Source organism: Lepus europaeus, chromosome 3, assembly GCF_033115175.1.
Source record: "Lepus europaeus isolate LE1 chromosome 3, mLepTim1.pri, whole genome shotgun sequence".
Classification (NCBI taxonomy): Eukaryota; Metazoa; Chordata; class Mammalia; order Lagomorpha; family Leporidae; genus Lepus; species Lepus europaeus.
In genome coordinates this window covers 46144604-46163680 of record NC_084829.1, presented here as the reverse complement: position 1 = coordinate 46163680, position 19077 = coordinate 46144604, and the positions used below count along the sequence as shown (strand labels likewise).

The following is a 19077-nucleotide window of genomic DNA, read 5'->3' as shown; positions in this document are numbered from 1 at the left end:
TCTGTGTTAGGACAGTCTTCCCTCTATAACCTATAGTAGCATTAACTAAGTGGACACCATAATCGGAGCTTGGGCTCCAGAGAGTATCACAAAAAGTCACAGGGATGGTCAGTGCCATGGCTCAATAGGCTAATCCTCCACCTGCGGCACTGGCACACAGGGTTCTAGTCCCGGTCGGGGTGCCAGATTCTGTCCCGGTTGCTCCTCTTCCAGTCCAGTTCTATGCTGTGGCCCAGGGGTGCAGTGGAGGATGACCCAAGTCCTTGGGTCCTGCACCCACACAGGATACCAGGAGAAGCACCTGGCTCCTGGCTTCGGATCAGCGCGGTGCTGATCTATTTGGGGGGGTGAACCAATGGAAAAGGAAGGCCTTTCTCCCTGTCTCTCTCACTGTCCATTCTGACTGTAAAAAAAAAATGTCACAGGGACAAGGTAGAGATCACTTACCACAGCAGAGGTGGACTGATGGGTGCAGCACCTGGAGGGGTTCAGGGGTAGTGTTCTAATCACTCTCCTTCCTATGGCAACTCCTTGGCTACTGTTTTTCTCATCTTGGCCCTTCTGGTTCTTACCAAGTTTCTGAAACTGTTTCTCAAGGTTCTTTGTAATTCTCTAAGAACTACTACTTAACCTCTTTTGTATTACTTTTCTGCTGATTAGTCAAAGACAGTTTCTATGTCTGCCTTCAAGAGCTCTTACGAGTATAGGAATTGAAACAGTAGTGGACATTGGTGGATGCTTGCCCAAAATCCCTTCCCCTCCTAACCCAGATGCTATCCACTCTAGAAGTGGATAGAATTTGGTAAAAGCCAATCAGCACATTCCCTATCCATAGTCCATAGTATTGTCAGAGGTGGTCAGGAGGCCTATGTAGTCCAGTTGCAGCATGCAATGGTGGCCATGGTTGCTACTGGTAGCCATCCTTGGAATCAGCTTGAGAATGACACTGACCTTTAGGAGATAGGGTCTCAGAGACAGGGCCATGTTATAACCTCATTGCACATCTGGATCAACTAGTCCTGAGCCCCAGTAAAGGTGGAAGGAACTAGGGATGACTGACGTAATGCAAGGTGACTGGATGGAACACGGTGTCACAATTGAAACAGAGAGCACAGGAAGAGGATTGGGTTTGGCAGAAAGATAGGAAGTTCAAGTCTGAAAGCAATACTTTTTTTTCCAGAGGTGTTTTTGCATTTCTTTAAATTCAAATAAGGAATAACATATATTTACACTGCAAACTAAAGCTTACCATTTTTCAGAGTTGAAATAGCTATACAGAAGGACCCCATTCATAGATTTATGCATTGTTTTTCCCATGATACAGATTTTTGCATGAGACAGTAGAGTGAAAATGAATCTGTTTCTAGGGTTTTGACTGGTCAGAATTATAATCATTTTGCAATAATGTCTTTCCCTACCCAGTACCATTAAGGACTAATGCTTATTATCATTGTAAGTAGCAATGTCAGTTTTTATTCTTCCACTTCTTGCTTTTTTGTTCATGTGAAGATTAGTGATACTACTTAAAGATTGAACTGAACAAATGTGGATATTGATTTCATTGTCACAAACTGTATAAAACTGATTATAGTTTACTCTTGTCACCAATATAATTTTATTTCAGATAGTTACTTGGCTGTACTCAGGCTCAGAACTTTGGGCGTTCCTTTGAACTTTTCTCCCTGCCTCCTGCTTTTCCATCTTTGGGTACCTCCAACTGCTTCCCTCCTTGCTTCATTTCCCATCCAAACCCAGACCACTATCCTGACAACCAACTGACTATTAAATTCTAAATATTCTATCTCTATGGTATTTTATATGCATTCTTTTTCTTATGTTACTGTTGCATCCCCACACTCTCGGCCTTTACTGCTTGCTGGAGTTTTAGAGTCAGTTCCTTTCTACTTCACTCCAATATAGTACACAGACTTTTTCAGAAAATTTTGATTGATTCCCATACCTTACTGATGCTCTGATGCTCAAAGTCCTCATCAATGAGGTTATGACTATCTCTTCCAAAATTCTATTTTCCTGCTCAGACTTTCCATTTTGCCTAAAAGAGCTGTTTGACACTTTCTCTCTCTCTCTCTCTCTCTCTCTCTCTGTCTCTCTGTCTCTCTGTCTCTCTGTCTCTGTCTCTGTCTCTCATTTATTTATTTATTTATTTACTTGAAAGGCAGAGTTACAGAGAGAGGGAGAGACAGACAGGGGTCTTCCAACTGCTGGTTCACTCCCCAAATCGCAGCAACAGCCGGAGCTGGGCTAATCCAAACTCAGGAGCCAGAAGCTTCTTATGGGTCTCCCACGGGAGTGCAGGGGCCCAAGTACCTGGGCCATATTCTACTGTTTTCTCAGGCCATCAGCAGGGAGCTGGATTGGGACTCAAACTGGCACCTGCATGGGATGTTGGCACCACAGGCAGATGCTTAACCTAATATGCCACAGCACCGGCCGTGTTTGTTTCTCTTTTAACAAAGTTATAGCCTTACAAGATCTTACTCCACCTTAGTTCTACCCAGTATCCATATCAGATACCCTTGTGTTGCATTGAAGGCTTCCTTGATTTTGCCAGTAAGTATTTTTATCTCTTTAAGAAACCCAACCTTGTCACTAACACCATCTTCCTCTTAGGAGTAAATCTTAACTGTGTAACACCTTTCTTTCTGCCTCTGACAACATCCCCTGGCTACATCTAGGTACAGAGTTCTCTCTTATATTTCTCCATTGACTCCAGCATTGCCTGTTGCCCAGTTTGGTCTATCATCTCTACTGGCTTAGAGACTTCAATAAAAATCAGCTAAGTTGATGTCTACTCTCCTGAAGTTATTTTGAGATATTAATTTCCTTCCCTCCTGCCCTTGTTGCTTTCCAATCTAGCCATCACATCACCATTGGAATTATTTTCCAAAGTACAGATGTGTTCATGTTCTCGTCTCTGGAATATTGAAATTTGTATAGTAGAGAGGTTAAGAGTTGATGCTTTTGAGACTAAACATTTGGATCTATCCTGCCTCTACTGCTTTCCTAGCTGTTTAATTTTGGCAATCTACTTCCTCATCTCGAGACAGGGCCTATTGTAAAGTTTAAATAAAATAATGCATGTGAATGTTTGCTGAGCTGCATCATGAAATTGGCCCTAAGTAAATGGTAGTGCAGTAGGACGGTAAACTCCAAATTTCAATGTAAGTGCCATAAAATAACATCTAACATTCTAAACAGAGATAGGTTTAAGACCAAAATGCAGACTCTAAAAGCAAGTGGCCCAAAACTGATTAGATAGGCATGAAGCCTGAAAGGGAGATTAATAAGGTGGAAGGATTGGGGATGGAAAGATTTCTTTGAAAAAAATCCATGCTGGGACTCCAGCTATTGGATTAGGAGGAAGAGGTAGGATGATGCCAACTCCCTCAGCTCAGGACTCTCTGGGCAAGGAGGGGAGCTTCCGTGGAACCATTTGGAGACCTGAGTATTTGGTTCCTGAGTACTGACTCCCACTTTGTTTTCCCCTGTTATTTACTCTAATGCTCTTTTTCTCTCTTTCTCTCTCACTCTCTCTCTCTCTTTGCGTGTGTGTGCGCACACATGCTCAAGGACTTATTAGTTGTTAGTGTCTGAAAAAAAATCTGAATTTGCTTGAGAAAAATGGGAGGCATTGGTGGGTTAATTTTAGAGTATTTATAATACACGGGAAAGAGTTGACTGGTGAGACTCATGGGAGGGCAGGGGCTTGGGAGCAACCAGAAACAAGGACTCCCATCCTGGGACTTCCCTTCTGTACTTCTTCTGCCTGAATTTAGCTACATTCAAAGGCACAAACAGTCAGCAACAGTCTCAGCTTCTGGTACCCCAGGGGACTGGTGATCTTGACCTTGTTGGGTTTAGAAAATCTTCAGGCGGGCTCTGGCAGCCTTGGCCTGGTCAGGACCTTGCTCAGACAAATCCAGAGTCGGGGAGGAGGAGAAGCCATTCTCAGTGAGTGTGGTGCCAAGAAGACAGGAGTGCTGAGCAAACACCCAATTTATTTTCATCCCTGTAATTTTTCAAGAGTGTCAGATTCTTAGGCAGAGCACTGCACAGCATCTGATGCAGATGTCAGGGGATGGGAAGGGGAAATATGTCGTCTTTAGGGATGAATCAAGGCACGGAAAAGCCCCTTGGCCCAGCAGAAGGTAAGGCCAAGAAGTGAGGGTTTTTTCCTTAGGAGAGGGATTTGCTTGTGGTTTTGGGGGTGGGGTGGGGGTGGGGAGGGTGCAGCAGGAGTGTACTCACTGGGCAGTGGTGGAATGAGGACAGTTCCTGAATCTGCCTGAGGGCGTTACGGCTGCTGCCTAGCATGGGCCTTCAGTAGAACAGGAGATTGCATTTTGTGTGTGTTCTTTATCCTTTTCAGTGTCCCTCTCATTTCCCATGGACCTCCTCTGCCCTCCCTTCACCAGTCCCACTGCCCAGAGCCTCGGGGTGTCTTCGTTTGCTTCCACCTCCCATCTCAGACTTACTCTCCCACATAGAGACTGATATCATAGACTTAACTTCTTGTCCATGTCCCTGGAAGTACATGTTCTCAGCTGGCACTCAGAGCAAAAAATAAATCCAAATGTTGAGTTATGCATTCATCTCACACACGCATTCATTGAGCTCTCACTGTGTGGCAGGCTATGTTGCAGGCACACAGGGAACTGGGCAGAGTAGCCCTGCCCTCATGGAGCTTGCATTCCAATAAGAGAGATGGATGATGACTGTGCAAATACATATGCAAAAGGTCTTCAGAAAGTTCTCAGAAAATGCATATTATGGAGAAACTACGCATGGATTTAAGCATGTTTTGCATTAAAATAAATGTGGCTTTTAATACTATTTTTCAACACCCTTTTTTTGAAGTGCTCCTATATAAGACCAATTAGTGATAAATGCTTGGAAGAAAGATAAAGCAGGACAGAGAGCTGATTGGATGGATGCTACTTAGCTTGAGCAAGGGACATTTAAGCAGAGATTTGAATGCTAAGATTTGAATAGCCTTCCAGGCCAGAGGACACCAAGGGCAAAAGCCCTGAGATGAGAATATACTTGCTATGTCCTGATCAGACCTGAGTGAGTTGTAATAGAAGAAGAAATGCAAACATTTCTTCACTGCAGGAACAAACACTCCCTGTGTTTCATAATAAGAGGAGTGCAAACCGGAAAACAAATCAAACCAAACTTCATGTAGTGTGTGTTTCAAACTTTTAGCTTGCTGGTCTAAGAAAATGTGAATTGGTTGGAGAAAAGATGTAAGCCATTGCTTCCTAGGTAGGTGGGGAACCTCCTAGGTAGAGAGATTGGGACAATGCTGGAAGAAGTCACAGATACACAATCCCTTAAGTATGCCTACAGGAAAAGAAATGACAATCAAAGCTTTACTAAGATAGCTACCTCTTAATCGCCAGATTGGCAAATACCTAAGACATTGTGCTGATGGAAAAGACAAAAGGCACATCCTTCATTGAGGTGCATTGAACTAGAAATAGCAAAATTGAATATGTATCAGCTTTCTTTCTTTCTTTTTAATAACAATTTGTTTTATTTATAAGACAGAGTTACAGAGAGAGAGGGAGAGACAGAGAGAGTGATCTTCCATCCACTGGTTCATCCCCAAATGGCTGCAAATGCCAGGGCTGGGCCAGATCAAAACCAAGAGCCAGGAGTTTCTTCCCAGTCTCTTACATGAGTGCAATCGCCCAAGGACCTGGGAACTGGGAACTGGGAGCTGGATCGGGAGTGGAGCAGTCAGGAATTGAACTGGTGCCCATATGGGATGCCAGCACTGAAGGTGGCAGCTTAACCCACTGTGCCACAGTGCCCACCCAGCATCTACTTTCAACTTAGTAGATCCACTTCTGACATCTTTCCCAAAGAAATACAGCAGTGAAAATATGAAGATATGAGCAAAATCTACCCATTGCTGCACAATTCATTTATTTGAGAAGCACAGAAACAGGAGTGAGAGAGAAACAAGAGCTTCCTTCCAATCATTGGTTCACTCCCCAAATGTCTCCAATGGCCAGAGCTAGGAGCTGGGAACTCAGTTCAGTTTTTTTCATGTGGGAGGCAGGAACCCAATTACTTTAGCCATCACCACTGCCTCCCAGAGTCTGCATTAGCAGGAAGCTAGACAAGGAGTCAGTGCTGGATAGCCAACCCAGGCACTCCAAAATAAGATGTGGACTTCTTAACCAGCATCTTAACCCCAAGGGGTATGTGCCTACATTACTGCATTATTTCAGAGAAAAAAAAATTGGAGATGACCCAAATGTCCACCAGTAGATTAGTTATATGGTCTTCCATAAATGCGCATGATGGAATACTATTCAACTATAAAAAGGAATAGGGCTATTTCTACATATTACTATGGAGTGATATTCAGGGTCATGTTTTCATTTTTAAAAGTAAGGCAGAGAAAATGTGCAAAGCCTTTATTTAAGAAAGGGGAAAACTACATATATAGTTTTTACTATATTTTTAATGGGGGAAAGTAACAACAAAAAAGGCATATGGGAGGGATGGAGGAAATGTGGTACAGGAGACAGAAATAGATGAAAAATTTGCTTGTAGTTGATTAGGAGCATATAAACATTTTGTCTGAGTATAGAACACAATTAAAGGGAAAATAATCCTTAGGAGTCAAAAGTAAAATGAAACAAATGAACTTAATCTAGTTGGTGGAACACTATTTCAAAGGACTATATAAAGCATGACATTTTGCTCATTTTGTGAAGGGATAGACTCTACAGACAAGAAGGAACTGGAAAAAAATGTCAAAGTCTTCCTGGTGTCATTAATGTTGTGATTCTGAGGCTGTTGTTCATATGTTATGAGATAAGGCACATGGCTGATTATGTTATTGGTAAGAACCAAAGTGTGTGTTGGGGAATAAAGGGGATGACAGATATGAGATGGATGGGTTTCAGCAAAAATCCTGAGTTTAAATTGGAATTATCAGTCTGAACTCATGTATGCTATCCTCAAAATATGTTTATATATTTCCTAGACCTGTCCACTGAAAAGGCTTATAAACAATATCCAACTCAGTGCAAAGAGCACTTCTAAGTATAGAGATTGTGATCTTAAAATATATTGAAATGCTTACCAAATGGAACTGGGGCTCCTTGGAGAAATGCCTGACTCCTTATCTGGGGCAGGAAATGAACAGGATGAGCCTGGAACATCTTGTCACGCCAGACAACAGGGTAGCTCTCAAAGACTACTGGGATCTATCGAAAGGACTCAGGATCCAACCTGATTAGACTCCCACTAGCCCAAGATGGGCAATTTGAGCACCAACAAGATAAAGCTACAATGGGATGAAACCCATAAAATATGTCTAGTCTATGAGTTCATCAGCATGGTTTAAAATAACCTCAGTAATCTCCTTTGGAGCATAAAAGGCAAGCAAGCCATTAAAAATTTTAAAAATGTTAAAGTTAATAAAATAATCAGAGATGCAAATGTTTATTTTGCTCGTCTTAAAATCTATATGACAGACTGGCACTGCAGCTCAATAGGTTAATCCTCTGCCTGCAGCGCCACTGGCACACGGGGTTCTAGTCCCAGTCAGGGCGCCGGATTCTGTCCCGGTTGCCCCTCTTCCAGGCCAGCTCTCTGTTGTGGCCAGGGAGTGCAGTGGAGGATGGCCCAAGTGCTTGGACCCTGCACCCCATGGGAGACCAGGAGAAGCACCTGGCTCCTGGCTTCGGATAAGCATGATGCACCGGCTGCAGCGTGCCAGCCATGGCAGCCATTGGAGGGTGAACCAACAGCAAAAGGAAGACCTTTCTCTCTGTCTCTTTCTCTCTCCCACTGTCCATCCACTCTGCCTGTCAAAAAAAAAAAAAAGCTGTATGACAAATAGTCCCTGTCCATGGAAGTACTCCATGAATGCATGAAGAAGCCTCACTTTTGCAACTCCTAATGAGTGAATGACTTTAAGCACTGAGCACAAAAGAGAGAAGGCCAGACCTTATGTGCCCACTGATGGAAATACTCAACACCATCTAATAAGGGGTCTTGCCACACCTGAACCCCCTTGAGCCTGGGGATCTAACAGGATCTCCAGGAAATAAAGAAACTGATTAAATGACACTATGTGGAGTTCATCAAGAAAATCTAGACAGGGGGAAATTTTAAAGGATTAATAATATTGCTTCATCAGCAACAATAGTAAAAACTACAAGGAGGAAAGGAAAAAAAAGAGATGGGGAGAATTCTGTAGACTAAGAGATGTCAGAGACACAGTTTGGATCCTGATTTAAATAAGCAAATGTTAAACAGGAAGAAGGAAGGGAATTGAATGCAGGATGGGGCTGAGAAGCCAGACGGGAATGGGAGGTAAGAGGATGTTGCAGTACAGAGGAAAAATGTGAACACTGGCAGACCATTTAGTGGTACTGAGGACTTACTCTTGCTTTTTGGAGTGGGTGATGATAGGGGTTGTGGTTTTAAATGAAGAATTTTTTGTATTTTAGAGATACATGCTGGAATATTTGCAAATGGTATGATTGATAGGATGTTGGGCAGTTGCTTCACAATGACCTGGAGTATAGAAGTGGGTTGGGGGCGTGGAGTAGGCTTCTCAGACTTGACCTTGCTTCAGAATCACCTGCGGATTTGTTAAAGCAGATTCTGGCCCCACCTCCAAAGTGCCTGATTCAGTCTTGGGTGGGGCCCAAGAATCTACCTTTCTGAGAAGTTCTCAAGTGATACTGACACTGTTGGTTTGGAGACCACAGCTGGAGAGCCACTGGCAGAGAGGAAGCAGGTTGGTCCTGTGTTAATTATGCTTGCGTCTGGGCAGTGGGTATACAAAGTGCATTATTCTCTCCACTTCTGAAGATGTTTGAAATGTTATGTAATGAACAGCAAAAGCAAAGGTGAGTGAGCCAGGAGACTCACAGAAGTGGCAGAGCCTTTGTCAAATGAGAGCAGTCATGGGAACTTCCATGCTCCTCAGCAAACAGCTTTGGTGACCACTGCCACAGCCCCCTCTGGAATTGGAGAGTGTGCATCTCTTCCTGCCCAGGTGGAGGGGAGGGCGCCAGCTCAGCTGCCAGTCCTCTTAGAGAATTGCCTGCCTTGAGGGGAAGGGCAATGGCTGTTGTGTAAGGAGTCAGTGCCACACTGCACCCTTTTCTGTGGTGTGGTCAGTTATCAGGAGAGCAGTGGCTTGCACAGATCCCAAGCTTTCTGTCCATGTCAGCTGGAGAGCAGTTTCACAACTCGGTTCAGAGACTCTGGAGACTCACTTGCCCCCATATCCCTTCGCAAGGGCCTCCCTGTAACTCCTAGATCAGGAGGCATTTCTACCAGTTTCAGACCCATTCCTTGTCTTTTAAAATACATTTATTTATTGATTGATTCATATTTCAGACATTTATTAGGGTGCCTCTGAAGTATCAAGCCTCCTTCTAGCCCTTGAGGAATATAGCAGGGAATAGAACAGGCAAGAATATGTGCTTTTATGGGGATGGAATTCTAATTGGGAGGTAGGCTATAGACAAAGAATGGACAAGCTGTCTGGATTCAAAGCTGGGCAGTAATAAGGAAGAAGCCATGAGAAGATCTGGATATTTTCAAACAGAAGGAATCAAAGTGGTGAGAAAAAACTTGGAATTTTTTTTTTTATATATACTGGAATGGTGGTGGGACTTGAAGAGTATTGGTAAGCCTATTGTGAGTTGAGGTGGGAGAGCAGTCAGGGCCAGGGTGTATTGGGACAGTAGCTGTTAACTAGGGTGCTTACATACCCTATGCACCTCTGAGGCTGCCATTCACCCCTGAGCCATAAAAAAAGTACTTTTTCTCTGGAGAGATAGGTCACTATTTAACATGGATGTCCCCTAGGGCCTCTATCCTATAGGAAAGACCATATCGTATAGGGAGTTGGATTATATTGGTTAGCCACTTTGTTATTCAGTCTGTTAAAAACCCAATCATTCTATTCTAGGGTCTCTGGAAAGTTCCTTTGCCCCACATGGCATTTGCACATGATGTCTGTAATTCTATCATAAACGTACTATATTTACTCAAAATTCTGTTCCCTGCTAAAATATTATAGGCTCCTTCAGGATGGATAACTCTGAGAGTTGTCAGTCATTTAAGGCTAACATAGAGCAGTGCCTTTGGAAAGACATTTCAAAAATTGGAAAACAAAGTTCGTGGATGCCTGAGCAGCTGGAAGGCATCTCCAGACAGGAATCAAGTCAGAAAGGGAAAGCTGAATGTGCTTCAGAGCAAACTGACTATTTCACAATTTTGAGTAGGACTCTGCTTCCTGGCCATACTGCTTCTGTGTTGCCAAGGCTGGCCCCAGCAGCACTACTTTGTGTTTGTTTTGTTTTGTTTTGTTCTTTGAACTAGCATGTGTGCAGACTTTCTAAAACACAGAATGTGAACTAATTCAGAGCCCTTTAGGTGAACAGAGCAGTGACTAGAATGCATTGGTCTTCCTGTTGCTGTCGCTCTGTGATTGGCCCATGTGCATGTAGTAAGTGGATGCCAGCGCTGTTGATGGACTGTCACTGAGACAGGGCAGTGTTCCCCTGACTGGCAAGCAGGGATGTGCTCAGGGGCTCTGCTAACACATTGATGCATCTCTTCCTAACGTGGTTCCCTGTGATTTCACACATTGGTTGGTTGAAGTCAGCCACAATGAGACTATTTATACCACAGAAATGGGCAAATGCTACAAATTGGATTTATTCTTCCCAGGAAGTTGACTGTGAAACATGTAGTTGCACGCCACTGCTATAAAACCTTAAAAAAGTAAATTTTAGGATGTGACATGGCATATGAAAAAATACTCATTTTCTTGTTTTGTGTTTTTGAACAGATGCCAGCAATATTCAAATCATATTCATCTCTGCATATACTTTACACTTTAGCTATAATTATGTAGGCATACGTGGGGTGTTCAGAAAGTTCACAGAAAATGCGTATGTCAAAAAGAAAAACTATGCATAGATTTCAAAATGCTGATGGGGACTGAGTAGGTTCAAGTGTAGAGCAATAAACACCAACCCAGGCAACTCTACCCTCAGTCTCCTACCCCTGTCTCATCTGCATGTAAAACCGGAATCCCTTGTCCAAGCAGGTGTTAGGAAGCAGTCTATTAGAACTCAGGAGCCTCGGATGGTCCCTGGAGTTGCCATTGCCCTCCTCTGGGCACGGATCCTACTGCGGTATCAGTGAGCTCTATGTGGACCTGTGTAACAGAGGCTAAGACAAAACCTGATCTGATGTTTTCTCTTGCTCGCTCCTACTGTGAAAGAAGACGTTCCTATTTCATTGATTCATTCATTAAACACATATCGCCTTCTTGTGCCAGACCCTCTGCTCAAGGCTTCAGATGCAAAGGTGAATTAACCCTGGCTCTGCCCTTCAGGGCTTTGCTGCCAGGGAGAGAGGCAGAGAAAGCACAGGGACACGTTCACTATCTCGGGCGAAGTGGAGCTTGAGGCTCTGTCACTGACGCACGTGAGTGAGTTTGCCCGTTCCACCCTGCCATCTGTCCCTCGTGAGGCTGAATCCCCTTCCAATAGACTGCTTTGGGTCTGAATGACCTTGGAGACAGCCTGAAATCCTGAGCGTGGAGGGATGCTTTTATAGTTCCTGGTCTGCACTTGTGTGTGCTTCGAATAGAATTTCCACAAACCTCTAATTATCTCCTCTTACCAAGCTGCCTGAATGACTGACAACCAGATCTTTAGTCACTCCAAGAATGGATTTCTGTTCAGCCCATGCCCGGGATGTATTAGGATGCCCAGAACATGTATGGCTGCCCCGAGTGGCACAGAGCAATTAACAGAGGCCGAGCAATTTGCAAAATGCCTCAACTTCCTGCTCATCTCGGAGACAGAAAATTGTCAGACCTTAACCTCAGGAGGCTCTTCTGTAGAATGACCCAAAGCAGAACCTCTGGTGTCAGATTGTCCCCCATTTTTTTTTTTTTTTGCAAACATAAGCACCCAGTTGAAACAACAGCTATGACTCAGTTCTTAGCTAATGCTGCCTGAATTGATTTAGTCTGAGTTCAGATTTAGCACATAATCATGTTCAATTTGCTCCACTGCACTGCCTAGAGATAAAAGGCTTGGGGAAAAAAAAAGCTTCAGCTTGTGTCAGTCTTTGTGGTGATGTCATTGCCATGAACGAGCCCGGCCGTTCATTACTCTGCTGTGCCGGCTCAGACGCGGACTGCGTGCAGTGGGAGCTGGCTCCAGGTGCCCGAGCCTCCAGCCAGTGCCTAGAGCAAGGCAGCAGCCGGCCTGGCCACAGCAGTATCTGTCTGGAGGCTCTTCTCTTCTCTCACAATTCTGAGGTTGCCTAACTCCTTTATTGAAAATTCAGGAAGGGGAATGCCAGCCCCTAGCATGGACTGTGATGTTTCCACTCTGGTTGCCTGCGCCGTGGATGTCGAGGTCTTTACCAATCAGGAGGTTAAGGTATGCACCTGCAATCTCATTCTTCATTGTTGTTGTTACTGATGTTGTTTGACAGAACCTTTTTAGCATAAGGAAATAAGACTTCGGTGAATAGTTTTCAGCTCACAATCTTTGCTAAAAATGCGTGTGGTGAGTGCATGGCTACATTGATTAGAATAAGTTAAGAGAGAGACCAGTGTATGATTTTTGAGTGGGATAAGGTCTGTCATTGTCTGTTTGCTTCTTTTCTATTAGGTGATCCCCGGTCATCCTTCTCCCAGTAGACATGTTTCCTTATTCTTGTACGATATCTTTGTCAGTGAGGAGAATTTGTAAGTCTGTATTATCAAGGGGGGTTTGGAAACCATGATTAAATGAGGAAAGTACGCATAATAAACACCGCACCCAGTACACTCTGACAGTGGGACAGTAATCCCTTAGTGGCGTGTCACTTAAATGTTCTGTGATATGGTCTTGGGCGTGAACAAAAGCTGCCCTACAGATGGCAGTTGCAATCTCTAGCTCCCTGGAAATTGAAGTTGGAGAGCAGCTGCCTACATTTTCTTTGTCAGGCAAAGGAAGCAAAGTCATTTTCCTTGTAAAGAAAGTTCAGGCACAAATGCATCTTGCATCTTAAGGTTTAGCATCACAAGTGCCGGTCCCCAGCTTCTGCAGCAGTTGTTTGATTGTCAAGGGTAAATTGTCTTCTCATGATATTCATGCCTTTTTTTTTTCCAGTTCAGTTTTATGTTATGTAGAAGATTCCCTGCTTGTAAAATGGGAATTTGTATTTCTTTTCTCCTATTTCATGTAAGAATTCTCATGAAGCTTCTTATTTAAACAGCACACACACATGTGCACGCACACAAACACACATGCACACACACAAGGACTGTTGTTTGTTGTTTATGGCAGGATGAAAGGGGGAATTCCATTGCATAATTATTTACCATTCATGCCTTAGTTCTTATTCAAAGGAAGAGTCTGCATCTGTATTGTTGGGTGTAGAGATGACACTTGGTGTCTCACAGGTGGGGATTTGTGTGTTACTGGCGTTTAAGATTACAGTTTTGAATAATCTCTTCAGTAACATGGTTTGTGGTCCCTGCATATTTTAAACATGTGGCCCTGTATTTAATTCTTATGCTGGTGTTGTAGAAGTGTCTGCCACCTGTCATTGCAAAGGTTCAGAAAATAAGAATATAAAAGGTTGGTACTACCTGTGGTTGCATTCAGCATAGAAACACACATGCAGAGACTTCCAGTCTTCCATCACACCATAAGCCCTCCAGAAGGGAGAGGAGTCACCACAGAGCTCCAGTGTGGACACAGCTTGCAGAGCAGGGTCGGTAACAGAGCAGAGAAATACCTCGCAGCAACCACTGGAATAAGGCTTTCGTGTATGGAGAGTAAAATGTCACAGCTCCATTCTGTCCTCAGCTGATCTCTGAGAATAGCATAAGACATTTTCAACTTTCTTGGTTTACAAACTTACAGTGACAAAACATTTGTTTAGAGACCTGCAATGTCCCAGACATTGCACTTCTCCAGGAAGGGGTTTAAAGCATGTCTAGATAGTATCTAAGTGTGCCGTAAGAGAAATCCATGGACAATGGAATTAAAGGATAAGTTCATTTTGGTGCACAGAGATTGTGAAATCGTTCAGGTGAGGGAATATTCAAAGAGTTCATGTTTCAGAAGCACACCTCACAAAATACTAGACATGGATCTCAGTTTTTAGCAACAAAATAAACTTGTCTTTTGATTCCATTTCCATGAACTTTTTGAAGTCCCTCGTATGTCCTCAGCATCTGCGGCAGTGGTTTGATTGTCAAGGGTAAATGGTCCTGTCCAGTATTTCTTAGAGACAGAATGTTTTGTGGAATTCAGGGGGTTCAGAGTTCTTACAGCTGGTTGTATTTGAGTGATTGGGATGGTTTCATGGGGGGAAAAGTGGCACTTGAACTGAAAATTGGGTAAATTTTATACAGAGAGAGGAAGGTGCACCATTGCAGTTGAGTGAGTCAAACCATTTGATGGCAGTAGGTTCTCTGTGAGGAATGAGAAGGGAACCAGGGAAAGGGAGAAGGTCAGAGCCAGGTCCTGACAGCGTTCTTCAGAAATGTATGGGGTTTTCCTGGGAAGATGCCCATCAGAAAAATCTGTCCCAAGTCTTTTCTGCCAATGGCTCTGAATCATCATGGGTTTGTTTCTTTTGGACTAGATGCCCCATCTTTCTATCCCTTAGTGTTTCCATCTATGATGTGAAGATCATAAAAATTTCTACCTTACTGGCCTCGTAGGAAGATTAAAAAAAAAGTGTATACATCAAAGAGGTGAACCACTGCCTGACTCACACTGAGTGCTCCATAAATGTGTGTCACCATCACCATCATCATCGTTTAGACATCCTCTGAAGGTGACAGGTTACTTTTGCCAATTTACTGGAGTGTCCTAACTCCAGCGGAGCTTACATTGATGATCCATGACACAGAAAATGTTTTCCTTCCAACCCCATTCCTCCCGCCCAATACACACTCCCTAGCAACCTGGAAAACATGGCCTTCCATTTCAGACATTTAGTCATAATGTAAAGCAGTGGCACTATTATCAAGTCTTTGTTTTTAAAAAGAGGGAAAGTGAACAAGTTAAGTTGGACCAAAGGAATTTGTTAAAAAAAAAAAAACCTGTATATTCCTTGTTCAAAACTGACAATTGCATATTGTTGTGAAAAGAAGTTCAAAAGTAAAATTCTGGGCACTCCCAAAGAAATTCCCCACAAGTATCTCCTTCTTCATTCACTGCCAGTGAAGGGTAAGCAGGGGAGCCAGTGCAGTCCTGTTTTTCAGTCTTTAATACTTACTGTCAGAGAAAAGAGAGGTGCATGGCCAGGGTCCACCTTTCCTGCCTGCATCCAGGCTGATCTCAGGCTGTTCTTTCACTTGAGCCCCCCAAGAAAGCAGCCAGTCCAAGGAGGTGCAGCTGGAGGGCACCCTTCACCAACACAGTGGTGGAGACCTCTCTCATGGTGACTTGGAAAGCCTCATCCTCCATGGCTGACCTAGCCTCCAATTTCCTAAAGTTTGTGGAAGCTACCCCAACAGTGGTGCTAAAGAGAGGAGGCATTCTGGCAAATGGGATCCCACCATATTCATCTTTGTCTGGAAATTGCACTGCTTGGTATTATCGACTTAGCTATTTTGTAGCACCAGAGAGCTCTGAAAGATCTAGAAACCTGAATCCCTCAACAGAAGGAAAATGATATGATAAAATGCAGAGTTTGTATGTGTGGGGGGCTGATTTTCCCCAGTACTCTTTTCAGATTTTGAAAATAGTCTGCCTGCTCTACAGGAGCCAAACCCTTGGGAAAATGAAAGGGATTTAAAGGTGATAATGAAATTTACATTTCACTTTATTTCAGTGGTTCTTAAACCAGATGGCACATTGGTAGCCCTTGAGAGTTTTAAAAAATATTGATGATACCCAGGCCCCAAGCCCAGAACTTCCAACACAGATAGTCTGAATGCAGCCTTGGCACAGGTTATCATACAAAGCAGTGTCCTGCCTCTTCTGGGCACAGGCTGGAATAGTCAAGGCCAGCCAAAAACTGCCCACAGTAAGCTGTGTATCTCTCACAGTAAGATTTGCTGTGTGCAGCTTTAGAAGCAATATTTCTGGGCTGTTATAAATGTTGACACTCAACATTTTTTTGACCAGTTCGCCAGACCGGCAGTTCTTCCCCTCATTCTGAGCCCTCAGTAAGCTTGCTCTTTGCTGCTTGGCAGCTGTGGGCAGTCTTCTCAGAGCTACAGTGGCTGCCTGAAGCACAGCACCCCTGCTTCTCCAGGGAGCATCCAAACCTGGGGCTGCCTCTTCTCTGCAATGGTAGCTTCCAGAAGTGGTGGATGCCTTCTCTCTGTGATGGGGTTCTTGGCTCATGCCCCAGGCATGCAACCTTGTCTGCTCATTAAAACACAGGCAGGAAATGTGACAAGTCCTGTGAGAAGTACAAAAGCTTCAAAGGCCCTTGGAGCTTCAGAGATGGGTTTATTCATTCAAAAACACGTGGGACACTCACTATCTCCACGGCAGTGCTTCAGGAGACTGGCAGGACAGACATCCCTGCACTGCTAGAGCACACATTCTCATGCGGGAGACACATCCTGAACTAGTGAACCAATCAGCATACAATGAAATTTCACATGGTGATGAGGACTGGGATGGAAAACCAAGCCCAGTGAGGGTTAGAGCATTGGTAAGGGTGGAGAGGCTACTTTTGAGTAGATGGCTATCGAAAGCGTCTCTGGCGAGGTGAGTTTATTGTTATTGTTCCAGTGTCATTCAGAGGTCTACAGGAAGTAAGCGAGATATCCATGTGTAGATCTGAAGGGGAATCATTCCATGGAGAAAGAATTGCAGGTGGAAAGAGAGGTCCTCAGCCCCCAGCCCCCATTTAACCTGTTTCCAACATTCATTCACTTTTGCAGGGACCCACTGAGACTATCACTGTCTCATGCCATATTCACTTTCAGAAAATTGTACTTAACCTAATTACCTCAGGCTATATGTTAAGCCTGTTGGATGTCTTGGAAGAGGGAGAAAAATAAATAGAAGTTTATTTTCTCTATACTTTTTAAAAAGGTTATAAACGTAGGATTCTTATAGTTCAGGTCTTATTCTTCTGGAAGGCCAGGCTCTTTTTTCTTTGCTTTATTTTTGATTGCTGGGGAAGAGTTGAAGATGCTTGTATTTATGGATTAAGATGTGATGTTTTGATACATGTATACATTGTATAATGATCAAAGCAGAGTCATTAGCAGGTCTATCGCCACAACATTTGTCACATTTCCTTGTGGTGAAAACATTCCAGGTTCTCTCTTCTAGCACATTCTAAAATGCACAATTCAGTATTTGTTAACTCTAGTCACCCTACTCGGCCATAGAACACCAGAACCTGTTCCTCCTATCCAGCTGCAGGTTTCTACGCATTCACCAACCTCTCTTCCCCTCTCTCCCTTTCCCCTCTATCTCTGTTACCCACTATTCGACTCTCAACATCTATGAGGTCAGCTTCTTTAGATTCCACATACGAATGAGATCATGCAATATTTATCTTTCTATGCCTGGTTCATTTCACTTACCCTGATGTCCTTGTGGCTCATCCATGTTGCTGCTAATGACAAGATTTTTAAGGTCACTCATAAGGCCTATTTTCTTCCCTCTGCTTTTGAGAGTTTCCCAATATCCTCCCAATCTGCGTGACCTTGGACAAGTCTTTTAACCTTTTAGGACACATGATAGCCATGCTGAGAACAGCATCGTTCTGTGTATCTTGTTTTCCTTTTCACACAATGTACACATGACTGACTGATCATCTGTGTGTGTCAGGCCTCTGTGGAAATTATGGCTGCTTAGTACAATGAAATCTTTTTTGTCCTTTAAACCACTGGAAATTTCAAATACTGATTTCAGCTACTTACCAAACAAGGTCAGAGTGGTAGGAGGAGTAGGGAGGAGCAGAGTGAGCTTGATCAACTTTTCACTCTATTTCAAGGGGACACAAGTGAGTATGCTTGTTGGGGTATCAGAAATTGGGAAGAAAAATGTGCGGGTATCTGTCAGAGTTGGTTGTATTTCTGGCCATTTCTTAAGTTTTTATTTGTTTGTTTGTTTGCATTGCAAGCGCTGGGTGAGGGCCTGGGAACGACCATGACCCTATGGCCCTGCAGATTCTAGAGCTCTCAGAATCTTCAGGAAACACGGTATCCACTCAGGAACTTAGAAGAGTTCGAGTTGTATGTGAAGTAATTATCAGAAGTAGAAAACTCAGAGGTATTTATGCTAACTTTCAGTAACCAGAAAAGTTCAACAAAATTCTCATTTCCTATGTATATACTACAATATTAATTTATGGCCTTTTAAAAAGATTTATTTATTTGAAAGTCAGAGTTACACAGAGAGAGGAGAGTCAGAGAGAAAGAGGTCTTCCATCCTCTGGTTCACTTCCCAACTGGCCACAATGGCCAGAGCTACACTGATCCAAAACCAGGCACCAGGTGCTTCTTCCAGGTCTTTCACATGGATGCAGGGGCCCAAGGATGTGGGCCATCCTCCACTGCTTTCCCAGGCTATAGCAGAGAGCTGGATCGGAAGAGGAGCAGCTGGAACTCGAACCAGTGCCCATATGGGATGTAGGCATGGCAGGTGGTGGCTTTACTTACTACACCACAGCATCGGCCCCGTGTATGGCCTCTTAAAACATATCTCCAGAACATCTTAAGCTCATGAAATGCAGTATGTGTATCAGAAGTGGTGGTATGTGTATAGCAGATTCTAACCCTCTAACAAAACAAAAGCTTGCTATTTATATGATGATACCATGGACTAGAACTGAGGCCACTTTGAAAACAAATGAATTATTGTAAAAAGCAAAGTTACAATTAAGTAACTCTAAAAATACTTAACAAAAAGCTAAAGTTCTTAAATGTGCAATACTGAGCATTTTCTTGCTCCTGAAGAAAATAGCAAACTTATTTCATGGAATGGAGAGAAATGATTTTATGCAAGTGACAGCTGCTCCCTGAGAAGATAATCAGACAGATTTCTCAGCCACCTGTCATGCAAG

General features: G+C 43.4%; 1 protein-coding gene across 4 annotated transcripts in view; it reads left to right on the top strand.

Moving 5' to 3' along the window:
• RCAN2 (regulator of calcineurin 2) overlaps positions 1–19077 on the top strand; it is a 305985-nt gene that overhangs the window by 169145 nt on the left and 117763 nt on the right. Inside the window, exon 1 of one of the 4 annotated variants that reach the window (XM_062186218.1) lies at positions 12221–12473. The exons of the other annotated variants lie outside the window; for them this stretch is intronic. Within the exon in view, the coding sequence (XP_062042202.1) occupies positions 12387–12473 (87 nt within the window). The 5' untranslated portion in view covers positions 12221–12386. Of the gene's footprint in view, positions 1–12220; positions 12474–19077 lie in introns of those variants that run through there. 4 annotated transcript variants of the gene reach the window in all.